We start from the raw sequence: 26,389 nt of genomic DNA, 5'->3' as shown, positions 1-26,389 counted from the left end.
CATATGAAGGCACATTAGAAATTTTGAACTTAATAACAAATTCACTTTTATAAAGAGAGAGGGGGTGCTTCATTTTTTTCAGAAACAATCCTTTGACCTCATACTTCACCAATTTCAGATATGGATTTTTTTTCCCCAAAATGGAGCACTCCTTTTATTATTCATTTGAAATATTACTTTCAAAAGGCTGCACTGGCCATGTTAATTTGAGGCAGATCTGGAGTACAAGAAATCCCAAAGAACAAAACCTTGATACAGAAATAGCCACCTATCCCTGCCACTGCATGATTATTCCCTAGAGTACATCATCTATTGCTTCATTATTTTCAGAATTAACCTTCAATAAATGCATTTTCACTAAACAACTTCAGTAAAATCCTAAATCACAATACTGCTCATATCCCTCAACCTATGGTACCAAGGAGAACATTACTGGTACAGGAAACTCTTCATACGACTGAATTATTTGAATTCTTCACCATATTCTTTAATCCTTCACAATTCTGAAAAAATAAAAGAGGATTTACACACAAATTTGTGTGGGATAAAGGTAACAAATTGATGGGGGAAAGTGACAGAGTTGCAATTTAGTTTTTTTAGGTGCAGGAGAGATGTGAACTTCAAAGTCTATAAAGAATTATTTAAATGCTCTGACTAGACTTCGCTAGGTCAGTAAGGGACATGAAGAGATGTGATCCCAGACTGGCTGGGCACTGCTATGTTGAAGCCCCTAGGGCATATGCAGTTATATCAGCAAAACCACACTTTTACTGGTATAATCTGTTTTGCTCAGGGTGGGGGTGGGGGGGCAAAAAGGAAGTGGCGGGACTCAAAGAAACACTTTGCCTGTACACTATACCAGTTTTCTTATACTGGTAAAGTGCTCCTAGTGTAGACATGCCCTAATAGAAAGCATGGTGACAGAGTTAAGGAGAAAGGGTTGATCTGAGTAGAAAAACAGGAGCCATGAACTCACTAATTCTAATCCCACCTCCAATATTGACTCCTTGTGGTGTGTCAGGCTCAATTTCCCCACATGTAAAAAAGGGGGTAGACTTACTTGTATACCTCAGACAGATGTTTGTGAGGAACATTTATTAATTACTCACTAAAGCTTTGTTTGGCATTTCACATGCAATAACAGTTTACCAGTCTCAGAGTTCACCATCTAGGTAGGCAAAATACTAACAAACGTGGATGAGAACAACGTACAAAGCATGTAAATGAGCAGTTATGACAGGTATGGAGCAGACTTGTTTATACATATACACAATAAGAACAGTAATAAAATATTTTCACATTGCCTAGTTTTAATAAGTATTCAGAAAAGATCACCTCTCTCTTTTTTGGTCAAAATATAGCATTTTAAATAAGTCATCACAATACCAGCCGGTCAACAATTAACATATTTCACAGATTACTATTTTAAAAGAATTAACCTTTGCAATATGACTTATCCCAAAAATACACACATCCAGCTCCTTAGTAACAAACCTGGGCTCTGGCTGACCATGAGATTTATTTTTGGTAGGTGAGAAATCAAATGCCAAAGTCAAGGACCCCTACTAGAGAATGCCCTGGCAGTCACTCTTTTCCTTTCTTGAGTGCCTCCACTATGTTCTCAACTGAGAGACCCAGGGGAGAAAGAGAGATGGACTTTGGTACCTAAGTTAAGGTCCACCTTCTTTTAGCAGCCAGAAGTGGGGAAGGAATAAAGTACCTACTCATAACTAGGAGGACAGGCTGACTTCTTCCTACCATTCTCTCAGGAGACAGGGAACAGACTTGTGAGGAGCAGTTTTTAAATTTCAAAAAGTCTTGAGATTGCTGAACCATTCCTGCCATTATTGATTTGTCCCTGGCTCATTAAGAAGATACTTTGTCATAATTCTATTTTGCATCTGATGAATCCATCAGATTTATGTCAAATAGCACATATTTGCTAAATAAATTTGCTGCAGGAGGGCATCCCTGCACTTTGCTATAAGGGGCCTTGTTTTCTTCTTCGCCCTTCAAGTTGCTCCATTCAAACAATGCAGTGAGAAGAAAAAGAGAGTACATCAGAGAGGCCACCACTGCCTAATACAGGCCTCAACAATGCTCCAAGTCTGAAATTTAGCCTTTGGCCAACAATTAAAAAGAATTCCTATAATGTTCAAATTTGGTGTGTTACTAATGCTTAATGAAGACAATGCTTTTTATAGCTGCCGTTTAGTCTAAGAGTCAGTCTAAGCTTTTCTTGATCTTTAGCAACACAGCAGTAATTGTACAAATCTGAACATCAAATTTTTCTTTTACTGGGTTTATTGTTTCCAGAATATAAAAATCAAATGAACAAGCGAGGAATTTTAACATTATTTCATTTGCAAGTTACCTTTTATTCAAAGTTTTCTAATATTTTATGCTTGATTATGCTGTAGGCTCAAAGCTTTCCGATTTCTTCCTGCAATTTCAGTACCTTTGCATATAAACTCATTAAGCTGTAGTTACAAAGGTTAAATACCGTTCAATCTGGTACATATCAGTTTATATAGTAACTCGAACTACATGAATGCCAACAACTTTTGTATAAAAGTGATATTTGTTAACCTTGTGTCAAACATTTTTCCTTAGGGGAAAGCAATAATATACTTTAAAGATAGCATAGACTTACCTCTCTTATTCATATCTTAAAAACCTTAATTATTTATCAGCCTCTAAAAACTTATAAAATTATTTATGCCTGTCTGCATATTTGGGATTTGAATATCTGGGGAATTATCAGATATATCTTTCTTAACGGAAAGAGGGGAATTGAGTCAATCAGGATTGGATGGATAAGTCAGATCATGATGAAAAAGGAAGCATATATAAATTCGCCATACATCTTAGAGGTTTAATTATTTCATTAATTTCTGTTTATGATGCTTGAGCTAAGATATTTATATAGTGTGTGTTGGCCTAAAATAGGATTTTGGGGCTGCTACAAACTATTTGCATATTCATTACATCAGTTAACCAACCTGATGCACACAGTAGCATAGCAGGGGGGAGCGGCTGTTTGCCCTCTGAGCACAAGTGGTGCCTGTTTAATTTATAGGCGCCTTTTTTAATTTTAATCACCCGGTGGTGCTCCGGGTCTCCGGCTCGGCGGGGGCCTTCACGCGCTCCGGGTCCTTGGCAGCATTTCGGCCTTCAGTGCTGCCGAGGACCCGAAGTGCCACCCACTGAGTACAAGCGGTTGGCACCTTTTTTAATGTCCGCTGCCCCTGTTCGCTCCGCCTAGCTACGCCACTGGATGCACGTGCTGTAACAAAAAGAATATATGGAGTGAAATTCTGGTGCCACTGAAATCAGGGTTTTGCCACTGACTACAGTGGGGCCAGGGTTTCAATCCTTGTCTTTTTTTTTTTTTTTTTTTTAAATACTTAACAGCACTTTAGCCTATATCAATGTTAAAGGATTCCTTAAGGCAAGACCTGTCATAGTAAATAATTACAAAAGGGCAAATGTTAAGATCCAGCAACCTTGAAAATGTCTCTTGAAAAATACAGTTAAGCTTTTAACAATGAAATTGTAATCAAGTAGCTGGGAAAAGGGTTTGTTTTTTTTTTCTTCTTTTTTTAAACAATTCTTCCTGGAAAATAATGCTATTTTACAGGCAATTTCCATCAATGATATATACCTTTAGTTTCCAGGATATCTGATCCACCTACAGTATTTGCATGTTGAAATAAGATGAATAGATCACTACAATTAGAACACACCTAACTGGTGTATTTTAGGCAACATGTTTAGTTGCTAACATATGAAATCTTTGACGCTTCCACCTTGTATTAATGTGAATATTGGTCAGTGTTCCCATGATGATTAGACTGCTTCTTTTGCTTGGAGTCTAGTCACTGAAGTAATTAAAGGAGAAGGTTACTGCAAAGATTGCAACTGCAGCTGCTATTGCTACACCTAAAACGACAAAGGAAAAAATACTTCCATGAGTGAAGAGGAGAGTACAATCACCGCAAGGCGGGGTGTGAAGAAAAGGAAGAGTGGGAACAATAAGAGTCATTTTTAACATTGCTGAGTAGCACTACAATGCCTAAAGATCAGATTATATTGTTAGTCATAGAAATTCATTTTATAAGACAATCTACATAAATAATTTTTCAAAGTGCAAAGTTCTTCAGAGATTCAATTAATCATAAACTCTACTCTTATGGGCCAAGTCACCAAAAGCCTAATGCATTAACTCTACGTTATGGCTTGATGATACCAAACTGACTCTCAGATTAAAAGTTATGGATAAAAAGGGCACAAACAAATTAAATAATTCCAATACATGAATTAAATGTTGTTTCAGATACTGCATTTGCCCCAAGTCCCATGGTCAGTTTTTGTAGTTTTACGATCACATTTTCCTATGGTTTTAAAATGTTTCTCCCCAGTGTTGATATGCAGGAGATACACAAACATGAGCAGGGCAAAACTGGCTAAGTGTTGAGAGGAAAGGACTGTCATATGCACAAAGTAAACAAACAAGCAAACAAAATATATATATTTTTAATCTCCAATTTACAGAAAACGTAGATGTTACTTGTAAAAATATTAAATAAAACAAATGTAATGATACGTAGGCTTTAAGTTGGTGTTGTAGTTGTTCTACTGACTAATCAAATATCAAGCATAAATCCACATTTTAAAAAAGAAAGATTTTCATCAAGATTTACTACAATTTCTTTGCTCACCAGCTTGATGTCTGCACCAGGGACTATAATGCAATGTTGATTGAGGAAAGACTTCTATGACGGCTGGAATTCATTACCAAGGTAGCACAGCTCATCCTTGCAAGCAGCATAGCGATAGCTGCATCAGCACTGCTATGAGCTCATTCATATATTCATACAATGCACCTTGGAAGAAGCCACTTGCCTGCTCTCACTCTTTCTTAATTGTCAAAAGAGAGGTTATAAAATGGTGGCTTCCCAGAAGGCAATAGGGCTACCTCAGCCACTTGTTTTGAGGGAAGTTTTCCTTATTATCTGTTTTGTGGAACTTGGATCTGGTTCTGATTCTGAGATATGCTGATCATCTACAACTCCCATCTGGGGAAATATTTTTGAAAAAGGACTACTGATGTAATATTTAAAATCCCTGCTACTATATTGGTTTTTCTCATCAAGATTAAAGCTTCTTTTCAAATATCACAAACGCTCCATCAATATTTCATTATTTGCTTTAGCCTTTATCCAAAATGGACTTTGGACAAAATGCTGAACACTTTGGTCCCGATGTAGCAAAGCACATGCATACATATTTAACTTTAAGCATGAGAGTCAGATGCCAACAGGACTACTCACATCCTTAAGGTATGATCTTAAGTGCATGGCTAGATCAGAGCCAGAGTGCCACCAATCCGGTCCAGAAGTTCATCTATGCAGACATCATCTGCTGTGGGCTACAGGCTCTGACCTTCTCTGAGCTGGAAAAGATCCTGCGTAATGATACTGCAAAGCTGGCCGACTACTATAAGACATGGTGCACCTTCACTCTAGCACCAGCAAGATAGTCTCTAACATATTACACCTCCACATGCCAACATTAAGAGGGAACTGAACATTATAATGGATGGCCAGAGGCTGAAGCATATCCAATTTACTTAGGTGTGACCCTTGACCAAACACTGACACACAAAAGCCACCTGAGCAAGAAAGCAGTGAAGGTCAAGACATGCAACAACCTTCTCAGCAAACTGGCAGGTTCTTCATAGAGAGTAGATGCTCCAACCCTAAGGACCTCAGCCCTTGCCATTGCGTACTCAATAGCAAAGTACTGTGCACCAGTATGGAGATGATTGGCAAGCACCAAACTTGTTGATGTGCAACTCCTCTCAACCATGTGCATCATCACAGGAAGTCTCCGACCAACTCATCTTCCATGGCTTCCAGTTCTGAGCCACATTGCTCCCCCTCACATCAGGAGGGAGACTGCAGCTGGTAAGCTGCTTGAGAAGGCATGTGCCAACCCAAGCTTGCCCTTGTTCAACAACCTTTTTAACCCACTAGCTATATATCTTTCCTCACAACACCCACTGTGTTCGAGGCTGCCATGCCAGGACGTGATAGCGGAGTCCCTGTGGCGGGAAGACTGGTGCTTAATATCAACCACCAATCAGTTCCTTGTCACAGACCCTACTGCTCGCCCGCCTGGCTTCGACCTGGGCCTTTCTTAACTGATTCCGGACTGGCAAAGGCCTCTGGTGCAGCCAACTAGCACCGTTGGGGTCTTCAAGACAATCGAAGCTGCAGTTGCATGGCAGAGCAAACAATGATACACATTGTAGAGACGTGTCCGCTAACCAACTTCAGCAGTCAGCTCCACAAGCACCACTTGGCCACTAAGCATGCTATTGCTTGGCTCAGCGAATACACACACACACACACACACACACACACACACAGAGTAAATTGCAAAACTGAGCCTTTGAAGAGTGAACCAAACAACACTCCCCCCCCCCCCCCCGCTGCAAATCTCTGAATTTTTAGCAAGCACGTAACGTTTTGGCTTAAGCCCACTGAAGAACAAGTCACCTTCCCCCCTCCCTCCATTTACTAACTCTGTGCTTTAAACTGTAAACTAAATTATGCCGTTTACTATATCCTCACATCCTGAAAATACTACCAATATTGTGGGAGCAAATGACTGCCTTAATGGGCTTATTGGAGGTAACATACCCATGTTTTGTTGAAGTTTCGATAGCAGCGTTGCTTTTGTCAATTGTATCTTTTGCGTATCATCTGTGTTGTCGACAGGTGGATTTATATCAACTGCATGCAATTGAGAGATAAGTTTAGCAAAACCAAGTATTCATTGACAGTTTATAAAACACACCTATATTTTGCAATTACAATAATACAAATAGGACATTAAGTTTATAATTCCTGATCTGTTCTACCAGTGGACTATATTGACCATTTTGTATTATCAACAGTAGTAATGAGGTACCTGTACTGAAACTTGTGCTATTCAACCTATTCGTCAATGATCTGGAAAAAAGGGGTGAACAGTGAAGCGGCAAAGTTTGCAGACAATACAAAATTATTCAAGATAGTTAACTCCAAAGCAGATTGCAAGAAATTACAAAGGAATCTAACAAAATTGGGTGACTAGGCAACAAAATCGTAGATGACATTCAATCTAGATATGTGTAAAGTAATGCACATTGGGAAAAAACCACACAAATATATGATGGGTTCTAAAATAGCTGTTATCACCCAAGAGAGAGATCTTGGAGACACTCTGGATAGTTCTCTGAAAACTTCTGCTCCAAGTGCAGCAGTGATCAAAGAGACATACAATAGTATGTCAAGCATTATTATGAAAGGGATGGAAAATAAGACAGAAAACATCATGCCACTATATAAATCCATGTGCACCTTGAATACTGTGTCCAATTCTGGTCACCCAGTCTCAAGAAGGACATAGGAACTGGGAAAGGTCCAGAGAAGGACAACAAAGATGATCAAGGGTACAGAATGGCTTCTATATAAGGAGAGTCTAAGCCCTGGTCTACACTAGGACTTTAGGTCGAATTTAGCAGCATTAAATCAATGTAAACCTGCACCCGTCCACACGATGAAGCCCTTTATTTCGACTTAAAGGGCTCTTAAAATCGATTTCCTTACTCCACCCCTGACAAGTGGATTAGCGCTTAAATCGGCCTTGCCGGCTCGAATTTGGGGTACTGTGGACACAATTCGACGGTATTGGCCTCCTGGAGCTATCCCAGAGTGCTCCATTGTGACCGCTCTGGACAGCGCTCTCAACTCAGATGCACTGGCCAGGTAGTCAGGAAAAGGCCCGTGAACTTTTGAATCTCATTTCCTGTTTGGCCAGCGTGGCAAGCTGCAGGTGACCATGCAGAGCTCATCAGCAGAGGTGACCATGATGGAGTCCCAGAATCGCAAAAGAGCTCCAGCATGGACCGAACGGGAGGTACGGGATCTGATCGCTGTATGGGGAGAGGAATCCGTGCTATCAGAACTCCGTTCCAGTTTTTGAAATGCCAAAACCTTTGTCAAAATCTCCCAGGGCATGAAGGACAGAGGCCATAACAGGGACCCGAAGCAGTGCCGCGTGAAACTGAAGGAGCTGAGGCAAGCCTACCAGAAAACCAGAGAGGCGAACGGCCGCTCCGGGTCAGAGCTCCAAACATGCCGCTTCTATGATGAGCTGCATGCCATTTTAGGGGGTTCAACCACCACTACCCCAGCCGTGTTGTTTAACTCCTTCAATGGAGATGGAGGCAATACGGAAGCAGGTTTTGGGGACGAAGATGATGATGATGAGGTTGTAGATAGCTCACAGCAAGCAAGCGGAGAAACCAGTTTTCCCGACAGCCAGGAACTGTTTCTCACCCTGGACCTGGAGCCAGTACCCCCCGAACCCACCCAAGGCTGCCTCCTGGACCCAGCAGGCGGAGAAGGGACCTCCGGTGAGTGTACCTTTTAAAATATTATACATGGTTTAAAAGCAAGCATGTAAAAGGATTACTTTGCCCTGGCATTCGCAGCTCTCTTGGATGTACTCCCAAAGCCTTTGCAAAAGGTTTCTGGGGAGGGCAGCCTTATTGCATCCTTCACGGTAGGACACTTTACCACTCCAGGCCAGTAACACGTACTCGGGAATCATTGTACAACAAAGCATTGCAGTGTATGTTTGCTGGCGTTCAAACAACATCCGTTCTTTCTCTCTCTGTGTTATCCTCAGGAGAGTGAGATATCATTCATGGTCACCTGGTTGAAATAGAGTGCTTTTCTTCAGGGGACACTCAGAGGAGCCATTCCTGCTGGGCTGTTTGCCTGTGGCTAAACAGAAATGTTCCCTGCTGTTAGCCACAGGGAGGGGGGAGGGTTGAGGGGGTAGCCACGCGGTGGGGGGAGGCAAAATGCGACCTTGTAACAAAAGCACATGTGCTATGTATGTAATGTTAACAGCAAGGTTTACCCTGAAAGAGTGTAGCCACTGTTTTATAAAATGTGTTTTTAAATACCGCTGTCCCTTTTTTTCCCCTCCACCAGCTGCATGTGTTTCAATGATCACAGGATCTTCTCCTTCCCAGACGCTAGTGAAGCTTAGAAAGAAAAAAAATGCACTCCAGATGAAATGTTCTCCGAGCTCATGCTGTCCTCCCACACTGACAGAGCACAGACGAATGTGTGGAGGCAAATAATGTCAGAGTGCAGGAAAGCACAAAATGACCGGGAGGAGAGGTGGCGGGCTGAAGACAGGGCTGAAGCTCAAATGTGGCAGCAGCGTGATGAGAGGAGGCAGGATTCAATGCTGAGGCTGCTGGAGGACCAAACCAGTATGCTCCAGTGTATGGCTGAGCTGCAGCAAAGGCAGCTGGAGCACAGACTGCCACTACAGCCCCTGTGTAACCAACCGCCCTCCTCCCCAAGTTCCATAGCCTCCACACCCAGACGCCCAAGAACGCGGTGGGGGGGCCACCGGCCAACCAGCCACTCCGCCACAAAGGATTGCCCAAAAAAAAAGAAGGCTGGCATTCAATACATTTTAAAGTTGTAAACTTTTGAAGTGCTGTGTGGCATTTTCCTTCCCTTCTCAACCACCCCTCCTGGCCTACCTTGGTAGTCATCCCCCTATTTGTGTGATGAATGAATAAAGAATGCATGAATGTGAAGCAACAATGACTTTATTGCCTCTGCAAGCGGTGATCGAAGGGAGGAGGGGAGGGTGGTTAGCTTACAGAGAAGTAGAGTGAACCAAGGGGCGGGGGGTTTCATCAAGGAGAAACAAAGAGAACTTTCACACCGTAGCCTGGCCAATCATGAAACTGGTTTTCAAAGCTTCTCTGATGCGTACCGCACCCTTCTGTGCTCTTCTAACCGCCCTGGTGTCTGGTTGCACGTAACCAGCAGCCAGGCGATTTGCTTCAACCTCCCACCCCGCCATAAACGTCTCCCCCTTACTCTCACAGATATTGTGGCGCACACAGCAAGCAGGAATAACAGTGGGAATATTGGTTTCGCTGAGGTCTAAGCGAGTCAGTAAACTGCGCCAGCGTGCCTTTAAACGTCCAAATGCACATTCTACCACCATTCTGCACTTGCTCAGCCTGTAGTTGAACAGCTCCTGACTACTGTCCAGGCTGCCTGTGTACGGCTTCATGAGCCATGGCATTAAGGGGGAGGCTGGGTCCCCAAGGATACATATAGGCATTTCAACATCCCCAACAGTTATTTTCTGGTCTGGGAAGTAAGTCCCTTCCTGCAGCTTTTAAAACAGACCAGAGTTCCTGAAGATGCGAGCGTCATGTACCTTTCCCGGCCATCCCATGTTGATGTTGGTGAAATGTACCTTGTGATCCACCAGAGCTTGCAGCACTATTGAAAAGTACCCCTTGCGGTTTAGGTATTCGGCGGCTTGGTGCTCTGGTGCCAAGATAGGGATATGGGTTCGTCTATGGCCCCACCACAGTTAGGGAATCCCATTGCAGCAAAGCCATCCACTATGACCTGCACATTTCCCGGGGTCACTACCCTTGATATCAGCAGATCTTTGATTGCGTGGGCTACTTGCATCACAGCAGCCCCAACAGTAGATTTGCCCACTCCAAATTGATTCCCAACTGACCGGTAGCTGTCTGGCGTTGCAAGCTTCCACAGGGCTATTGCCACTTGCTTCTCAACTGTGAGGGCTGCTCTCATCTTGGTATTCATGCGCCTCAGGGCAGGAGAAAGCAAGTCACAAAGTTCCACGAAAGTGCCCTTACGCATGCGAAAGTTTCGCAGCCACTGGGAATCATCCCAGACCTGCAACACTATGCAGTCCCACCAGTCTGTGCTTGTTTCCGGAGCCCAGAATCGGCGTTCCACAGCATGAACCTGCCCCATTAGCACCATGATGCATGCATTGGCAGGGCCCATGCTTTCAGAGAAATCTGTGTCCATGTCCTGATCAATCACGTGACCGCGCTGATGTCGCCTCCTCGCCCGGTATCGTTTTGCCAGGTTCTGGTGCTGCATATACTGCTGGATAATGCGTGTGATGTTTAATGTGCTCCTAATTGCCAAAGTGAGCTGAGCGGGCTCCATGCTTGCCGTGGTATGGCATCTGCACAGGTAACTCAGGAAAAAAGGCGCGAAACGATTGTCTGCCGTTGCTTTCACGGAGGGAGGGAGGGAAGGGGGGCCTGACAATATGTACTCAGAACCACCCGCGACAATGTTTTAGCCCCATCAGGCACTGGGATCTCAACCCAGAATTCCAATGGGCAGCGGAGACTGCGGGAACTGTGGGATAGCTATCCACAGTGCAACACTCTGGAAGTTGACTCTAGCCTCGGTACTGTGGAAGCACTCCACCGAGTTAATGCACTTAATGCACTTAGAGCATTTTCTGTGGGGACACACACACTCGAATATATAAAACCGATTTCTATAAATTCGACCTTATTCCGTAGGGTAGACATACCCTAAAAGATTAGGGCTGTTCAGCTTAGAAAAGAGACAACTGGTGGAATACGGGGGAGATTGAAGTCTTTAAAATCATGAATGGTGTGGGGGAAAGAAAGTGCTATTTACCCTGTCATACACACAAAAACCAGGAGTCACCCCATGAAATAGGCTGCAGGTTTAATACAAACACGAGGAAGTACTTTTTCACATAATGCACAACCAACCTGTGGAACTCATTGCTATGATGTTGTGATGTCCAAAAGCATAACTAGGTTCAAAAAGGACCTTGTTAAGTTCATGGAGGATAGGTCCATCAATGGCTATTAGTCAAGATCATTAAGCACTCAACCCCATGCTCAAGACAATCCTATACATCTGATGACCAGGAGCTGGGAGTGAAAAACATATATGGATAACTCCAGGGGGAGTGTACAGAACGGCAATTATGAAGCTCTGGTACAGGCCACTGTTGGAAACAGGATACTGGGGAAAATGGACCATGTCTAGTATGACAGCTCTTACGTTCTTATTAGTAATAGCAGCAGCAGCAGCATAGCACCAAAAGAATGCTAAGGGCTTTGCAAACCAGTTAAAGAGACAAAAAGGTAAAAAACTGTGATAAAGCATTTAAGTGACTTACATTCCTAAGGCCCATTTTCAACAGTGACTTTGACACTTAAGAGCTGAAGTCATTTTTCACAATGTTTCCCAGAACCTCTACTCCAAGAAGTTTTAGAAACTCAGGGCTAGAAGCTAAGATTTAAGCACATAAAACATTACTCACTTAAGTGGTTCCATTTAAGTCAATGGAACAACTGGGAAAACTGACTCAGGTACATAATCGTCCACAGAATTGGGTCCTAAACTGGGGCTTTACAAGAAGAAACTAAATTATTTTTTCTTAGAATGAAAAACAAACCTTCAGTTTTGTTTGTTATACTGCACTTTGTGTACTTGTACTGTTGAAATGCAAGGCTGCATAGAGGTTGTTTTTTTTTTTTAAATCATGACTAGAAATGGTTATAAAGGAGACCATAAAAACCAGCATTTAGATGTGAAAATATTTAATCTATTATTGTTACAGGTAACACCTAAGATTAAGTAATAAAGAGATTGGATGAGGGGAGGGGGGGAAGAGGGGATATCTTTTTTTGGTTTATTTTGTGCATTTGACAGAACTTCATGTGTAGTAGTTTCACCCATCCCCATCTGGATACCTCTTATCACTGTGTAGAAAAACTCCAAAATAAAGAGAAAAATTTTAAAACTGGGAAATCTGACTGTAAAACTTCCATTAAAGATGGGAATGGGAAGTGGTGCTCAGGGGCAATTTTTTTAAAAACTGGGTGGGTTTCAAGTTGACCGTGCCTCTCAATACGTTGTCCTCTTGTAAACAAATTGAGATTGTAACTAATATTACTTGTTAAATACACACACACACACACAGAACAAAGCATCCATTAACCAATGCAAAAATATGGCACATAGGATTCCCAAACATTGAGGTCCTTCATTTTTCCATAGAAAAAATACAGCCCAGACAGTGGAAATAAAAATTTCTGTACACATCTTTGTCTGTGTATTTTAATTCTGGCCAATTTTTGAGACCGGGAGAATAATTTAGAATCCAGTCCTGTGTCTTTGCTAAAAGTGCCAACTGTTTGGTGGACACTTGTCCAGTTATAATTAGATTGAGGTCACTAACTGATTTCATACATAGAGGAAAACACATTGGCTACTGTTGACTTAGGCTGGAAATAAACCACTGATCTAAAATTGAAGGGTTCTGTATCCCAGCCAATTAACGGTACTTTCAGAATATGTGAATTTTCCCCCTCAAATATAAAACAAACACCGTTTCATTATTTACTTTAAGCATACACATAAAAATTCACCCAGATTGCTTCAACAAACAAGTGACTACATGGGGTGAATCTATTACTACTATCTGCCAATGGTGCAAGCAGGGGCTTCTATATTGGACTTTTCTGTAAATGTGAAGTTCCACCGGATTTAATCTGGGAAAGTTATGCCTAAGTGTTTTTTCCCCCGCAATTATGTTTCAATGTGTTCTTGTACCAGAATCCCTAAAGGATGGCCTTGTTCTATCTAGAATAAGATTTTCTACCCAGCAACTAATAATAATTTTAAAAATCACTTGTATTAAGGAGGAGCTTTGAGCACCAAATGATTTCACATTTCTAAGTAATATACTCTTTAACTCGACCCAATAACTTAATCTTTTAATGAAAGAACAACAAAAACAAAAAAAGAATTTACAGCCAATTATTAGCAAAATGTAAGGAAATGGAGACTGGAATCTAAAAATCTTAATACAACCTGTTGGTTGCTGGGTAAATATCTGGAAATTATTGACCATTAAAGTGGGTATAGCATTCAAGTTAGTAGCATGAGGAAGATGAAAATGTATTGTTGAGTTGCAGCAACAAAAAAAAAAAAAAAAAAGCCAGTACGATCCTAGCCTGTATCAAAATAATGTTATGAACATGACAAGGGAAATTATACAGTGAAATCTGTCTTAAGCAACCACTCAAGGGACCAAAGTCAATTACTCACTGGAGGTAGCAGTTCAACACAGGTAGAGCAGAACTGGACTCTGTATGTTTGGAGATACTCTGGGGTGGTCTTCTAAGACATGCTTTGCCTAACAGAGTGGCTTTTCACACAGGTTTCACTGCACCATCGTATCATAGCAGGGTATGGAGGCACCACTTGCAGTATTATGTTATGCTACAATATTATGTCTTGGCTGTTAGAAGTTACTTTTTGGATTAAGTCCATACATTTTACTTTTAGATGTAGAATCTAGATAAGGAAAGTTTTACTTTGTCAAAATATAAACAGAACTCTACATAAGTGAGGCTGCCTGACCCATTCATTAATCATCTAGGAATCACTGAGCAATACAAGGCAGTGCCCTCTGTCTCATGCACCAATTACAGAAATTGCTACACTTCCAGAAGTACTTTCACCATTTTATCACCAGCTATTGAAGTAAGTTTAAACAGGATCTGGGTTGATCAGATGGGTGGCTGGTGTATCATCTGAGATGTCTCATGTATGGCTAGCTTATGAAATTCTAACGCCATATAACTTACACACAAATGAGGTCATTTAAAAATCATCCAAGCTATCTCCCTTTGTGAAAGCATGTCTCTACATGTTTTTACTCCAGAAACCGATAGCCTTGTACTGTACGTATTTCATCATAGCAACTAATGAATACAACTGCTTAGCAACTTATTTAATGGGATGCAGAGGTTTCAAGTGCTAATCAAGAATAAAACTTGGATAATATTTCATTTACTACAACTACAGTTACCAGAAAAAAAAATACACATGCTCATCTGTTTACAGTGTGTGTAGAAATCTGCAGTTCAAATATTACAGTGAAGAAAATAATTTGATATTTAAGAACCTGTATTGGAAAGAAAAGCTAGAAACAGTGTTCTGTCTAAATATATATTTTAATAATAGTTTCAATTTCATAATAAAGTTCAGAATTTTGCATTCACAAAAAACCACCTTTTTCAGTCAGCATTTAAAAATCTTCATAACTCTGGTCAGGGTAATGTTGCTGGGGAGGGGGGAAAAACCACCCCCATCAGCTTTATATGGCTCTGTGATGGCATTCCTACAAGCACAGTTATCACACTGGGGGCTGTTACTCTTGAGAAGGACATTAATGCACATGGTTCACAGGATGGATTAGAAAATAAATAATAAATAAAATAAATACCTGTTCTTCGTAGTAAACCAAAGAAGATTAAAGCCTAGGACACATAATGCCCAAATCTAAAGCAGCACTGATATAATGCTGTGTACAATTGTCTAGTGCAGACGCTTTCTAATGCCAATATTCTCTGTCCCTAGCCTTCGCCAGACCTTAAACTGCCTTACAAAGAACAAGTGAACAATAAGAGATTACGGCCACTAAAACTGTATTTGTGTTTACCTACTCAATGTATTTAATTTGTTGGTGCCAGGAGCTAGGATTTAGTGAGGCCACTCGCTAATGCAAAGCTTTCAGTTGCTGATGTCAAAGCCCTGGAGGACCTTGGAACTACAATCTGAGAGAGTTGTTTATACTTTTCAGATATGACTTGTTAGTTCTTCTTACTATTTTCCATTTAAAAATTTTAAAGACTGAACCATTGCAGTGGGTCATTAGCATGAGCTACAATGAAAAGATATAATGAAAACACTTTTGTGACCAGAACATGTGGATCTAGTATACAAATAACTACTGTATGTAATTCTTAAAAATATGGCATTGTTCTGTGTTTTGAGCAAAAAAAGTTTAAATCCGTTTCATATATTGATTCTCTCCTAACCATATGAAGATATTAAACTAAAATAGTGTTAAACAGAATCACATAACCAAAATGTAAGCAGATTTTTCACTATTTAAAGTAATGAGCATATTTTTAGTAGACTGTTTTTAGAAATATCTATATTGTGTTACAGTAATTGAGGCATTTTAAATGGAATTTTAGAAACGGTCATATTTTCATCAAAAGCAGGTTTCTAAGATGTCTAACATTATGAGCATTGTCTTAACAGAAAGGGTCATGTCAAAATTCACTGCAAATGTTAGCATTAACTCTCCATTGTTGCAGCGCATCAAGTTTTAGGAATGCATGCTTAAGCTTTGAGAAACAAGTGATGCTATTCAACTGAAGACCATCCCTTTACATGAAAGATATCTCAGGAAAATTCCAAACTTGCGTTATGTCACAAAAATCACATAAATAAACTGCTGAGAGTACTTCTATGTGAAAGTACACAAGACCCACCTACATTTAAATTACTCCTTGTTTCCTTAAATATTTAAGTCTTCCTAGTCAGGCTGACAGTTAAGCTTATTTCTAAATTAGCAAGACAGACAGTCCCCTCAGACTCTCCAGTCTGTGATTCTATGTTAAGACTGGTATAGTGACCCAGGAGTTCACATTTGTTACTGGCTTGGTGAAATCTAATTATAGAATATAACACCAGTTTTGGGGTGTCTGCCCTGTTTTCCAACAGTCTTCCCTGAAGTAGGCACTCATGGTCGTGAGCCACTTCGGACAGCATGACACCTTCATTACAGCTCACCTACAGTATTCTGTTAGCTGTAATATTATTTTAACAAAAAACAATGTTAGTGTAACACCAGTGGGTTTTTTGGTTTGCTTTCATTTTAATTTTTTTATAATTAATCCCCAATTCATCCCTGTATACCGCCACTGAAGTGCATTGATTAACACCAGGGATGAATTTCACTCATTATTTCCAAAGTAGTTGAAACATAGGGACCTCAATTAATTTGGAACTGATGGAGGAGTTTCCGGCTAGTGATGAAATTCACTGAATAGAAATATGGAACTCATCACAAGAAATGAGCACAAGAAATCACATTCCGACCTACAGTCAACTCTACAGCAACATTTCACATTTTCCTCTTCAAACATATGCAGGTTTGAAGCAGTGAAAGTGGTATTAGCTATGATAAAACTAGAAAAGTATTAAAATGTTTTTGACTTAAGACATTACAAAATCATAGAATAAAACTCCTCTAACCATATTGGGGGAAGAGAGAGAGAATAAGCATGCCTCAGATATTAAGATCTATTATGGGCTATATTTTCCAACCACAACAACATTTGATTATCTCACCTGGAAAGGGATAAATTTTTTCCTTATGAGTTAGTAACTGCAGTCAGGTGATACAGGAGTGAAACTCTATAAAGCTAATTATACCACAAAATACTTCTAATTTTAAAAATAGAAAAGTATGAAAAAACCCTCATAACTGGAATACAAAAGTTATATACAGATAGAGTGTTAATTATGATGACAAAATAGTTATTTAGCATGCAATGGAATTCCATGTTAAATTAAATGGAGAGCACTCCCCCCACCAAAAAAAGTCTTGCACAACACATTTGACACAGACAAATTAAAACTCAGAATAATGAGATAAAAACCCCAAACAAAACTCCCAACAAAAATGCTGGAAATACATTTTTACATTTACTGTGAAAACATTTGTTTTGATGAAAGCATTGTTCTAGTTAAAATATTAAGCTACTGAGCAAGTTCTTGACTAAAATATAAGAGGTCAGAAAGTTCATATGTGGTGCAGTTTTTGTCTCAGTCTTTAAGAAAATCTATTTATAAATTCCTCATGAAATAAGGTCACCAATAACTCAACACACTGCAATCATGGAGTTTTAAATTAATTACATTAATTTCTTGATGGAGCCTTGTATATTGCTACAATAAAAGATTTAAGATTATTTTTGCATTTTTGTGGGTTGTGACTAAATTACCAACATTTTTGCCATCTTACCTTGAAGCTCTAGATAGCTGAAGTGCTGATCTATGACACAACCCATGAGAAAGCAAAAACATATCAAGTAACTCTTTATTATGTACAAAATATGGCAGCCTTAAGCATCTTATTCCTGTAATATAAAGTAAGTATATTTAAAGTGTAATTACACTAGTATACACAAGAGCTACAAGATACGAAGTTAGCCAGATTTAAGCCTTGATGCACTCAGTGTAATGTAATGAACCACAATAAAGTCTATTGGTTAATTTATCCGTAATCCCAGTTATAGTCTAATTTGGTTCTTCACTCAGATGCTATATTTACCTGTGTTTATTTCCTCGGCTATGTGTATAGCTTCCCCATGCACAACTTGATCCAATATCTCAGAAAAACGCTCTTGGATTTCGCCAGCCGTTTCATCTCCAAATTTATAATCACACAGCATCACATTTGATCCAGCAATGGAGGCAAACACTCTGTGAGGCAAGGCATGAAACTCTCTCTCAGAATCTAGCAAGAAAGGGAAATACCATACAAAAACTTGTGTAGCTGTGGTAAAGACATTTCAATAATCAGCATACATTATACAAACAGTTGTAAACAGGACTGTCCAAGGCATCATGTAAAAGTCTGATTTCAAACATTTCCAGCCTAATTGTTACTGTTTCATGTAAGTTCTAGACACTTATATTTGTAAATGGAAATTATATTCCTACTAACTAAAACTTTTCATATATTTTTCACATAACACTCTTCAGTGGTCCTTAGAAATAGCCAAACAACCTTAAAAATTATTTTGAATTGAAAATGTTGACCAGGCCCTTTATCACTTTAGAAATGATACAAAGAGCACTCTCAGGAAGGTTGGAGATAAAGGAATTGATGCATGTGCCAAACAGTACACAATTTCAGCATCATAAAGGATATCAAACAATTAGTTATTGTTTTATGTAGTTAACAGCCATGGAGTACAAGTGCCACCTAGAGAGAGAATGGAAAACTGCATGCAAATGATAAAAGCTACTCCTGCCATATTCCCCATTTTGGATAATGTTAGCTAAAATAATATTTACAATGAGTTTATTTCTCAGTACACATAGCACCATAAACATAACTTAATGTCATCTAAAGTAGATGAAGACGACTATTTGGCAGCATTCAATTTTCCTTTCAGTTACTCAAACAGTTACTCTTTATGTTTTAAAAAACAAAACAAAACACACACCCACCCAAAACATCACAAGACATTTTCCTCCTCTCCAACTTAGCAGATCTTAGGTAGGAGAAAATAACATTTCACACAGCTGATCACATAGCATTTGTCATTTTAAAACATTCCTTTAAAATTATTATACAGTATGAAGGATAATGAATGGATATAAACTGGCCATTAGGAAGTTTAGACTTGAAATTAGACAAAGGTTTCTAACCATCAGAGGAGTGAAGTTCTGGAACAGCCTTCCAAGGGAAGCAGTGGGGGCAAAAGACCTATCTGGCTTCAAGATTAAACTCGATAAGTTTATGGAAGAGATGGTATGATGGGATAACATGATTTTGGCAATTAATTGATCTTTAACTATTCATGGTAAATAATCCCAATGGCTTGTGATGGAATGTTAGATGGGGTGGGATCTGAGTTACAACAGACCATTCTTTCTTAGGTATCTGGCTGGTGAATCTTGCCCACATGCTCTGGGTTCAGCTGATTGCCATATTTGGGGTTGGGAAGGAATTTTCCTCCAGGGCAGATTGGAAGAGGCTCTGGGGGTTTTTCGCCTTCCTCTGCAGCATGGGGCACGGGTCAGTTGCTGGAGGATTATCTGCACTTTTAAGTCTTTAAACCACGATTTGAGGACTTCAATAGCTCAGATAGGCGAGAGGTTTATTGCAGAAGTGGGTGGGTGAGATTCGGTGGCCTGCATTGTGCAGGAGGTCAGACTAGATGATCGTAATGGTCCCTTTGGACCTTAATATCTATGAGTCTGATGGATAACTTAAGCATGAACCAACTGAGATAGTATTGGTATACTAATTTGGTTTCACGGTTTGTAATTATATTAAGATACAAAGTTCACTATTATGGAGAATAAATGTATGTAGTGAAAACAATTCTGGCCTTGAAATTAATACAAACCCAGATAGCCTTGCAATTCATTCAATATGCTGAGCTGACATGCAAGATACATACCTTTTCATTTAAATGTAAAGTGAATTTTGTATATTATATATATGAAACCTCAGAGGTGAAATACTGGAGACTAACACTACATGGGCTACATTTGTACATCTGGATAGGAGCATAACAATTCCCATACTGGCTCAGACCTGAGGTCCATCTAGTCCAGTATCCTGTCTCTAACAATGGTCAGCATAAGATGCTTTAGAGGAAGGTGTAAGACTCCTGCTGCAGGCAAATGTGGTATGGTCTGTCCTGCATGTTAGGTCTCCCCCAAATCCCTAATAGTTAGGATATGGATAATTCTTTTTTGAATCTTGCCAAGTTCGGTATATTGTTTATTTCCCTGTTGGGTGTGGACATCACAAAAATAATTGGCTGATTCTGACTAAGTGTCAAAGCCCTTCTGTATTTGAGATCTTGATGCTGAGTCCATGACTATGGGGTACTGTACTGAGGGTCAACTATGCCAAGAAGGGAATAAAGTGGAAGTTTAATTTACACTCGGGGCAAGAAGGTATTTAATAAACATTATGGGGGAAAATGCAGGCCAAAAGTACAATGTCTGAAGTTGAACGAAATCCTTCTGAAGTGGACAGCTGAAAAAAGAGGCAAAGGAGTGACAAGTACAATTTATGCTGCCTGATACACTTTTGCTTCCCTCTAACTACACCCAGATTTCAGTATTTCAGATTGAATCCTGATGACTATCAGTAAGGAACTCCAGGAAAACAAAAGGCAAATTACATTAGAAAAAGATAATTTGCTTTCTTCTCTAGTCTCCTACTTTTTTTGGCAGGTGCCTCATTTATAATCAGATCTTCAAACAATATTTCACAACGATCAGAGAGTGTGTTTATTATATCCCTCTTCAAAGCCTGCAAGGACAAAACAAAAAACACACAATAAACACAAATACCTTGCAAACTAGCTGACATGGTGATTCCCAAGAAACAACCATAGTAAAAAAAAAAAAAGTCTCAGTTTGTCCTCTGCATTTAGGCCAACTTAACCATGATATGCATTAACAAAATCAAAATATAAAAAACAGGAATAAAAAAAAAAATGCCTGACAAAGGGAACCTAGTACCAAAAAACCAAAACTTTCCCCTTCAGTATCCTACCATAACAACAACAAATCATCAAGAAGTGTGATTTTATTATTATCTGCTTGTTTTAAATAAGCTTCAATATTGAAAATAAGCATATGATCAAACTCAGGAGACTGGGTTATGTTCTTGGCTCTACAACAGATTTCCTGTATCTTCTTGGCCAAGTTACAGGCTCTCTTTAAAACTTTCCTAATCCCACAATGATTTTAAGAGACCTAATTCATTAATGTCTGAACGGCTTGGCACGCCACACACAAAGCTGCAATAGAATAATTAGGCTATCGAGACAAATACTGCTCTCACATATGCTGCTCCTCCATTAAAAACCACCCCCTCCACTGAAACTAATCAGAGTACAATATAGCCCGTCACTATAACTGGTCTGTTAAATAAAACCGTTTTATGCAGTTAGGAGGTTTCCTAAACATAATAGAAGTTATCTGTTTATGGTGCTTTTTAGTTATGCAAAATGCTAGTTTGATTTTAAAAAGGTGTTGCCAATCAAAAGTTAGTAATGTTAAATTTATAAAACCTGCTTCATCAAGTCACAATATTCTCTGTTGCGTTATTGATTTTTATGTATTTTTGTTATGAACATTATGAGTGAAATCTTGTTTGCATTAAAGTCTGTAAGAGTTTTGCCAGTGTTCAATGGTGCTTGAATTTTATCCTTTGTCTTTAGTTTGGCTATGTCTACGCTAGCTCCTTTTGTCGGTATATCTTAGGTCACTCAGTATTTTTATATGAAAAAACACCCTTCTGAGTGACGTAAGTTACACCAAGAGAAGCGCCGGTGTGGACAGCGCTATGTCAGCGGGAGACACTCTCCCACCGACATAGCTACTGCCGCTCGTTGGAGGAGGTTTAATTACGTCAATGGGACAGCTTTCTCCCATCGGCATACAGCAGCTACGCCGCTGTAAGGTCTCTAGTGTAGACATAGCCTTACTCACTAACAGAAATGGGAGATTATATGCACAATTTCAAAACATGTGGTCTGTTACCATGCAGAAGGTTGCAACATGGAAAAATACTGACTGTCATGTTCAGTACTTTTTTGGACAATATTAGAAGTGCAGCAGGACAACAGAAAAGATCACTTTGATTTAGAAGTACTACTCCAAATACATTTCAAAAGAGTAACTGGAGTACCTAATCTGCCTACATTTTTCCTCTGGCAAGTACAATACGTAACATACAGAAGTCATTCCTTTAATTTTAAGAAAACTTTACACCAAGCATTACCACCACTAGACTAAGAGTAAGTTAGGATTTCTTAGGAGGACAAAAACAACACTAGTAGAGATCTAAAATGAACTGCTTCTAAATAAAATTAAAAACTTTTTGAAAAATTTATTTTCTTGAACAATAAAAAGGACTTCTAAAAATTCCAAACTATCACTCTAGCTGTCTGGAGTTCAGACTTTTTGGAGCCCAGTTTGGACCTCTATTATCCCACCAAAGGCAAATGCAGAACAATAATTTTAGGGTTCTAGTAAAATATTTGGGAAAAGCAATGAAGGAGAGTGCATTCAATACCTGAATAGCATCTTTAACTTTTGGCTTGTTATTATGGATGTAAGCTCTGCATTTCACAGCACCTTTAAGATTAATGGAACCACGGCAGACTTGCACCATTGCTGCAGATCGATGGCCTGAACTCTGGGACTGAAAAATAAACACATTTCAATTATAATGTTACCTATGCATCTGCAATATGGTCAGTCATGAAGCCACTACAAATTTCAATTAACAGCACTTAAACATTTTAAGTACTTGGTAAAATGTGTGTTATTCTCCTCTCGCAGTTAATACCTTTTAGCAAGTAACTTAAATATGAAGCTCCGTCTTAATAGTTTTGTCCTTTTCCAGTTGGTAAATTCTTTAAAATTTGCTTTTCCAGGAACTTATAATTTCTTGCAATTAATGTATTTTATGTTTACTTCTCATCAGCATGCAAATAGACATCAATGGTGATGCTAGCAAGGTTGTGAAAATAGCTCCCTCAGCTTGTTTTTGAAGTTTGGTCACCACTGTTTTAACTGAAAATAAAATTAATTCTATAGCCCTAGAATGTGTAAAATGCTTACATTATTTTTAAACAGCCTGTTGCTAATATGAATACAGTATCTTCCCAGTAACCTCCCTTGTACACTACTTTTTGAAGCCTTTTTTTAAGTGACAGAAAGTTTGTCTACTTACTGTATTAGTAAGTATAATCTAGAATATCTACGTTGTGTTGTTTGAGTATTTTTCTTACAGCAGAATCATCCACCAGTCCTATAATTAATTAGGAAGACATTTTTATCTGGTCATATTTGGAACTAGATCAAAGCTAATATCCATGGAGTCCTTACCCTATTTTAGGGCAAACTATAATGTTTGTGTGGCAAGAGGGAGACCATTATGGAAATCCCTTCAGTCCGATATTCTCCTTTGACTATCCCAAAGATGTTCACAGAACAATTAGCGATTCCAGTATAAACAGTATTGTCGGAGACCAATAGTTTGACTGTAAACATCTGCCCTTTGCACAGAGCATAAATGGGCATCTCTCACAAGAAAAATAAACTTACATTATTACTATTTTGATTAAATTTAAAGATGTCATGAACTTTGTGTAACCTTCAACAGGCCAGTTGGGCTCTGATCACACAAACTATTTGAAATAAGATGCTTTTTTGCACTTTTTTTTTTGGTGAGTAAATTAAACCTCTGAAACAACTCAACTAGGAACATCACCTATAGTCTTTAAAATCAGAATTGGATGTCTGTCTTCTAAAATAGTGGTTCTCAACCAGAGGTACACGTACCCCTGAGGGTACTCAGAGGTCTTCCAGGAGTACATCAACTCATCTAGATATTTGCCTAGTTTTACAACAAGCTACATAAAAGCAGAAGTGAAATCAGTATAAACTAAAATTTCATACAATGATTTGTTTATACTGCTCTATACACTGATATGTAAGTAAATATTTATGCCCCAATTGATTTATTTTATAATTATATGGTAAAAAGAAAGTAAGCAATTTGTCAGTAATAGTGCACTGTGACACTTTTCTATTTTTAAGTCTGATTTTGAAAGCAATTAGTTTTTAAGTGAGGTGAAACCTGGGTGTATAGAAGACAAATCAGACTCCTGAAAGGGGTACAGTAGAAAAGGTTGAGAGCTGCTGTTCTAAAAAAATATGTGCTCTAGCTCAACCAGAAGGTATGGGCTTGAATCAGAAACCACTTGATAAAAATGCTATGATCTGTGTTACACAAGAGGTCAGACCATAGATGAGCACAATGGTCCCTTCTGGCCTTAAGATCTGTAAGCCTTTTTTGTGCAGGTGAACCCATATAGCCACACAAAGCCCCACTGAAATAAATAGAGCCTGGTAGGTGCAGGATTCTGCCCAACATGAGCAGTTTACAGAATTTAACATCTCTAGGCCTCAGTTTCCCTCCCCTCCAACTATACTGTATGATCCTCAGGTGCTCTATCAGGACCTGATACTTCCACTGAAGTCAATAACAATAACTTGGATAAGTCCCTACATACCAGAATTATATTAATTTGAACAAGAAACCAAACCTATAGTGGGGAGGAGTTGTTAAAAAAGACATTTTCAATTTTTACGTCATGCCCCTTTTTTAGGCTAGGCATCTGAGAATAAAGCTTTATGCAATACTGCACTTAACCTTACCAGCATTTTCTACACACAATGCTTACCAATTGTGTCAGAACCTTCACATCAAAGGGTTGAATACGGTGTTGAATATTTCCTCTTGAAGACTTTTTCTGAGATAAAAGGAGAAAATGGTATATGAAATATACAGAACACATATCTGTATCTACCATACCTAGGTGCTCCAATGGCCTCTAGCACCGTAGTACCAGTTTGTAGATTTTAGAAAGAAAATTGAGATATAGAAACCACCTTAAGGACACAGTTAATAAAAAGTTAGGAATCTTTGGAAAAAATTAGTAGTAGTGGTTTTAGTACCAAAAAAACTGCACAGTTTTAGATGATCTCATTAAAATCTTCTTGAGTGGCTCACTCTTCACCTCTAAAAACTGCAACAGAAATAAAGCTGTTGAAGTCACCCATAAAAGTCAATCTAATCTTCAGCATATGGGCAGAATTCTTATACACCAGTCCTCCCTAACTTATCCTTCTTTTTACTACTTCTACAATCATCCCTTTTTTGCTTCAAGGACAGGTGGAGAATAGGCAGCAGGTTTAATGCAAGCAAAAGGAAGTATCTCCTCAGACAATGCACAATCAACCTGTGGAACGCTCTGTCAGAGGATGTTGTGAAGGACAAGACTATAACAGGGTTCAAAAAAGAACTAGATAAGTTGATGGAAGATAGGAAGGGATGGTGTCCCTAGCCTCTGTTTGCCAGAAGCTGGGAATGGGCGACGGGGAATGGATCACGTGATGATTACTTGTTCTGTTCATTCCCTCTGAAGCACCTGGCATTGGCCACTGTTGGAAGACAGGATACTGGGCTAGATGGACCTTTCATCTGACCCAGTATGGCAATTTTTATGTAAGAGAAAAGCAATCCTTTATATTAATTACATGGCACATGCCAGTTAGAAGTAAAATATTCTACAGAAGACCTTTCAGCCACTAATATTACCATACCAGACATTTTGAGTGACACATCGATATTAATTCTACACTATACAGCACACACCTGCCCTTCCAATAGCTCTGTGTCATCTTCTTTAGCTTGCCCGTTGATCAGAAAAACACCTTCCTCTATCTGTTTTGCCCACCGGGTTAATCCGTTCTTTAAAAACCAAAAAACACAGAAAGATTGTAAGTATATATTTTGAGAAGAAAGCTTCTCTAAAAAGAAAAAGAAAAGGAGTACTTGTGGCACCTTAGAGACTAACCAATTTATTGGAGCATAAGCTTTCGCATCTGATGAAGTGAGCTGTAGCTCACGAAAGTTTATGCTCCAATAAATTGGTTAGTCTCTAAGGTGCCACAAGTACTCCTTTTCTTTTTGCGAATATAGACTGCTACTCTGAAACCTCTAAAAATAAACTACACTTTTGGTTGAATATTGCCACAAAACCCACCAACACTCCAAAACTACTGTAATGCACGTTTAAATCATTAACCAAAGAAAGACATTAAATCCTAACCAAATTTCAGACCTCTCATCCATCTGCATTATACTGATAGACAACATACTACTCACAATACACCTCTTAATCTACATTTCCTAAATAGAAATATTAATTTTAATTTTTATTGGCCTAAATATAAAGCTAATTTGCATAACCACCTATATGGAAGACATG

The 26,389-nt window shown here is 39.1% G+C and overlaps 1 protein-coding gene across 6 annotated transcripts in view; it reads right to left on the bottom strand.

Moving 5' to 3' along the window:
- The window catches only part of ODR4 (odr-4 GPCR localization factor homolog), a 36,635-nt gene that overhangs the window by 426 nt on the left and 9,820 nt on the right, over nucleotides 1-26,389 (bottom strand). For 3 of the 6 annotated variants that reach the window (XM_073356701.1, XM_073356698.1, XM_073356700.1), the window contains exons 8-14: nucleotides 25,774-25,869; nucleotides 24,800-24,868; nucleotides 22,621-22,749; nucleotides 20,757-20,847; nucleotides 18,118-18,303; nucleotides 6,708-6,800; nucleotides 1,081-3,942 (exon numbers count right to left, since the gene is read on the bottom strand). In XM_073356701.1, coding sequence (XP_073212802.1) covers nucleotides 3,875-3,942; nucleotides 6,708-6,800; nucleotides 18,118-18,303; nucleotides 20,757-20,847; nucleotides 22,621-22,749; nucleotides 24,800-24,868; nucleotides 25,774-25,869 — 732 coding nt within the window. In that variant the 3' untranslated portion in view covers nucleotides 1,081-3,874. Of the gene's footprint in view, nucleotides 1-1,080; nucleotides 3,943-6,707; nucleotides 6,801-18,117; nucleotides 18,304-20,756; nucleotides 20,848-22,620; nucleotides 22,750-24,799; nucleotides 24,869-25,773; nucleotides 25,870-26,389 lie in introns of those variants that run through there. The other 3 variants (XR_012160332.1, XM_073356702.1, XM_073356703.1) reach the window with 3 other exon arrangements.

The sequence above is a fragment of the Lepidochelys kempii genome, chromosome 8 (assembly GCF_965140265.1).
Source record: "Lepidochelys kempii isolate rLepKem1 chromosome 8, rLepKem1.hap2, whole genome shotgun sequence".
Taxonomy (NCBI): Eukaryota; Metazoa; Chordata; order Testudines; family Cheloniidae; genus Lepidochelys; species Lepidochelys kempii.
The sequence above is the reverse complement of the archived record's forward strand: the minus strand, read 5'-3'. Positions and strand labels throughout refer to the sequence as shown.